The sequence below is a fragment of the Nicotiana sylvestris genome, chromosome 8 (assembly GCF_000393655.2).
Source record: "Nicotiana sylvestris chromosome 8, ASM39365v2, whole genome shotgun sequence".
NCBI lineage: Eukaryota > Viridiplantae > Streptophyta > Magnoliopsida > Solanales > Solanaceae > Nicotiana > Nicotiana sylvestris.
The window spans coordinates 176,451,690-176,456,396 of NC_091064.1; the positions used below are offsets into that span (position 1 = coordinate 176,451,690).

Genomic DNA, 4,707 nt, shown 5'->3' on the forward strand with positions numbered 1-4,707 from the left:
CTTTCGCCAATTCAAGCTTAATTCTACTACGGACCTCCAAATCACATTCCGGAACGCGCTCTTAAGTCCAAAGTCACCTAAGAGAGCTAACGGAACCATCAAAATTAAAATCCAAGGTCGTTTACACATAAGTCAATATCCAATCAACTTTTTCAACTTAAGCTTTTAATTAAGAGTCTACGTGTCTCAATTCACTCCGAAACCACTCCGGACCCGAACCAATTAACCCGGTATATCATAATATAGCTAAAGAACACAACAAAATAAAAGCAAGAAATAGGGAATGAGACTATAACTCTCAAAACGACCAGCCAGGTCGTTACATGTAAAGTAAAAGAATAGTTTTCTTTCATATTTAAGACGAAGAGAAACAAACCGCTCCTTTGGTTCCACGTTAAAATTTCCTGCAGATTCATCTCCTGAAACAAAGTTTAAGAGAGGCCATTCAAAAATGATTAATTCACCTTTCAACTTTCTCCTTTTGAAAAAACCAAAATGAGGAAAGTTAAGTTCCTAATCCTTTCTCCATTTTCCAAACAAAGAAGAAACCACATAAACTATACCACGAAATAACCTTAGTACAACCTAAGGTTTTGACTCATGTTTCTCTTATACTGGGTGGTGTACCCTGTGAACCAAAACTTCAAACTAACCATAAATAAGTACAAGATGACGGCAAAGACCATTAAAACAAGAAACTGCACTCGACTCCAGACCCCAATTAAAATCCAAACCACCACAAAGACCAACAAATAAGACCCACAAGACACATTGCTTATATCTATCATATCTATAGGATCAGACAGAAACAATGAATACTATAAACCTTTCAAAAAGAAAACCCTGACCGACAAATAAACATTTTAATTCTTCTCAACAGCATTCTCTTCCTTCTTATCTTCCTTTTCCTCTGTTTCTGCAGAGGTTTCTTTGTCCTCAGCCTTGTCTTCTTTATCTTTGCTTTCAACACTAAGTTTTTCAATAAGTTCAGTAGCAGCAGCAGCAGCTCCTTCACTTTCTTCAGATTTCGTCTGTTGAGATTCAGCAATTTCTTCAACTTTTTCTTTGAAAGATTTGCAGTCTGACGACAAGATAAAAACAAAGTTATACTCTGGTTTTGAAGCACCCAGATGTAATGTGAAGAATTGCTCCAATTATCCCATATAACTCTACTCTACAAATCTTGAGTAATATCAGACAGTTGTCCAGTGTTGATTTAAGATGACTTGCAGCTTTACAGCCCATGCAAGGAATGTTAACAAGTTTAATGACTGTAACTCAAGGAGGTTGGAGCCATTAATCAGCAATCACTATAATACGGCATGGACTCAGAAATTGTGCTTTACAAGTCAAGAATATCTCAGGAAATTCATTTCTCATACTTGATTCATCAACCTCAAAATCAAATTAGTGAATAAAGATTGCTGTATGACATAACCCACTATCCAGAAATTTTAGGCTGCCATCGGGGAAAATTAGCTAGACGACTCCTGAAGATGCACTAGCAAGAGCGCAATTCAGTGCCGCATGGAGTGTGTGCCACATTAAATATGTTAATTACCATAATTCCGGCAAACTCTAATCAGTACCTAAACATGTAAAGTACCAATTCCCAAACACCATCCCTTAGGTCAACACAATTATGCTATCTCACTCTTTTTATTGGAGATTATTTACGCTATTTCACTCTTCAAACCATATCCCAGTCTACCTCCAAATAACAGAAGATATAAACTATTTGTCTCTACCAGACATAATTCTCTTGGTACTATCATATAACGCACCCTAACATTTGGACATTCTAAGCAAATGTCAGTTCGTACTAGAAAGTAGAAAATCATGGTTTTACGCTCACTCCTCTTTTATCACTCTTTTATAAGTAATCTCACTCTAGATGTACTCCATGAAGTTGCAACAAAAAAGAGGTAGCACAGAACAACTACTACTACACATCAAACTCAAACTAGTTGGACTCATCAATATGAATCCTCTATATCCATTTCATTCGGAACCATTTTAATTCATTACTACTAATGTCCTTAAATACAAATTAGAGCACTCTAAACTAGAGGTTCCCCAATCTCAACACCTACAAAAGAGGTTGCATGTGATTTAACTGGTGACCCAATCTATGTGTTAACTTATTTCACTTTTCATCTGGCACTTGATAAATCACCTTTTGACGTAGAAAACGTAAAATAGCGTATGACAATTGTATCCAAAGGACTTTCGTGCTATGTTGCGCGGACTCTCCAAAATGTAGCCGCACCCGTGTCGGATCCTTCAAAAATGCACTACTTTTGAAGGATCCAACACGTATCCCGCTACATTTTCGGAGAGTCCGAGCAACATAGCTTTCATGTGGTAAGCACACATCAAATACAAAGAAGACAAATTACTCGAAAAGCATCTTTTAGCTAAAAGATGAACAATAAAATCCAGAAGATGCATAAACAGAGTACTCACTCTCAATTGAAGCAAAACGAATGCAAAAAGTCTCCTCTTTTAGCTCCCCATCAGCAAAATCAGCAGCATGCCACACGCAAGACTTCTCATTCCCAGCATGTTCTTGAATCGTCATAGCAGGAAGGACTACACAAACGATTATCAAACAGCACTTCAGTATAAATACAATCACAAACACATAATAGAAAAACAAAACAAAATGAGAAAGAAAGATTCTGACCCAAGTGGTTGGCGCAGATTTTCAGTGTCTTGGATTGTCTCATGACAAGCCTAACCTTTCCGGTTTCCTTGTGCTTGAGAAGCTTCACAGTCCCGGCACCTCTCTCTTTCCATGCATTCCCTTCCTTGTCAAATCTGTATAACTTTGACTTCCTACAATACCCACAAACAAATTTTTGTCACAATTACAATCACAAACATCCACAACCATCATTCTCTCTTTTTGCTTCGCAAAAGGGATAGTCCCCATATTTTTATGTATAACTCCATCCCTCCCTAAGAATGGGGTTTGGCAAGAATAAACTCAATTCACTTTCCTTGAACTTCTCGAATAAGATTACATACATAAAAATGGCATAAAAGGTAGTAATATAATTATGCATTATACTTAAAATAATTTTTTAGTCATGTGGTGGCATCATGGGCGAAGCCACCTTGAGCAAATGGCTTCGCCGAAAAATTACAATGTGTATACAAGTAAAATATTGATTTTAGATATATAAAACCTATATTGAACACTCTTTGTCGGAATTTTTTTTCTACTTCTTTCAAATTTGAATACCCTTGGAAACATTTCTGGCTTCGCCAATGGGTGACATGCTTTAACTATTCCACCCGATATTTGCTAACACTCAGCAACATAGGTACGAGATAACTCTACAAAAAAGCTTTTTTTTATACTTAAAACAATTTTAAAAAATATTTGAAATCACAATCAAATGAAAGAGTCTAAATGGAGCAACATGACTAGCGACCATTCATATAGCCGACCCCAACTAGATTGGTATTCAGACACAGTAGTATTTTATGCAATCTCGAAGAGCTTAGAGTTTTTTTTTTTTGGAAAAAAATAATAAACAAATCTATACTCTTTAAGTGGGGAAATGAGTGAAATAAAAGATTAGGGGATACTAACAGATCAAGAAGAACGTCTTCATTTTCTTCACCAGTGGAGACAGCAACTTCTTGCAGCTTCACAATTGGAGCAACTTGAGCACCAGTGTCTTCATCATCTGCAGCAGCGCTTGGGTTTTCTTCTACTACTTCCTCTTCTACTTCTTTCTTCTCCAATTTAGGCTCTGCACTGCTTGCCATTACTCGATATTATTTTGTTTTTTTGCTTCTGTGTGTGTGCCTTAGAACTTTTTTGCTGTGGAAAGATACGGCGGGGTGAATGGAATGGTAGGGTTTGAAGAAGAATGGAGGAGGACGTAGGGTTTTAGATTGAAGAGAACTTGCCTCTCTTTTTTTTGGTTTTTTGCTTTTTTGTGGTGGAAATTGTATTGGTAGTCCTCTAGGTTCAATTAAACTCATTTAGCCCCTTTTCAACCTTTATTTGTTTCTTTTAAGAAAAATAATTCTTGTGTAATTTACAATAACAATAATCCGGTGAAATTCACAAGTGAGGTCTGAGAGGATAATATGTATGCAGATCTTACTTTTACCTTATGAAATAAAGAGGTTGTTTCTGAAAAATTATTCTGGTGTAATTTAAGTATTCTTTTTTCTTACCTTTACAAATTACAACCTAATCGTTTAGGTAAAACTTAATTTGTTCAACATAATAGAATTCATCTCTTAATTCTTTTAAATCTATATTTATTGTTTCGATTAACGGAGATCAAAAGCATTAATGGATTGTGTTTAGCGAGGAATTGTTATTTGAGAATATTAAAGATATTGAGTGACCCGGTCAAATCATATTTTTGATCGAAAATTAAATTCATAAATTAAGAAATAACCAGCAAATACACACTTAACGTGTGGTATATTTTCATGAATAATAGATAATTATCTTCCTTAGTTTTTGATATTTTGTTAGTAAGCAAAAAATATTATCCCAAAAATATTTATATAGAATTTAGAGAAATACTAGGGAAAAAAGGATAGGTGGGTGGGTGGTGGGGTTCGGAGGTCGAGGTCGGTCTTGGGGCATAGGGTGGGCAGGGGAGTGATGGAAGGAATTGGTGGGTTGAGAGGGGGGAGGTGCGGCGAGGATGAGGGAGTTGGTGGATATAGGGA

General features: G+C 36.2%; 1 protein-coding gene across 1 annotated transcript; it reads right to left on the reverse strand.

Annotated features, from left to right (window-relative positions):
• Positions 1-496: 496 nt before the first annotated feature.
• On the reverse strand, positions 497-3,981 carry LOC104222713 (ran-binding protein 1 homolog c-like). The gene is made up of 4 exons (XM_009773986.2): positions 3,602-3,981; positions 2,687-2,838; positions 2,467-2,592; positions 497-1,081 (listed from the first exon to the last, which is right to left on the reverse strand). Exons 1-4 carry the CDS (start codon positions 3,778-3,780, stop codon positions 864-866), a joined length of 675 nt encoding a protein of 224 aa, XP_009772288.1. The 5' UTR covers positions 3,781-3,981; the 3' UTR covers positions 497-863.
• Positions 3,982-4,707: the final 726 nt, after the last annotated feature.

Excerpts from the sequence above, each read along its gene's own strand:
- LOC104222713 (XM_009773986.2), bottom strand. The coding sequence starts at position 3,780 with ATGGCAAGCAGTGCAGAGCCTAAATTGGAGAAGAAAGAAGTAGAAGAG. Across the intron at positions 2,593-2,686 it reads AATCTGCGCCAACCACTTGG|TCCTTCCTGCTATGACGATT; the intron begins GTCAGAATCTTT and ends TCGTTTGTGTAG. Across the intron at positions 1,082-2,466 it reads TCGTTTTGCTTCAATTGAGA|ACTGCAAATCTTTCAAAGAA; the intron begins GTGAGTACTCTG and ends TCTTGTCGTCAG.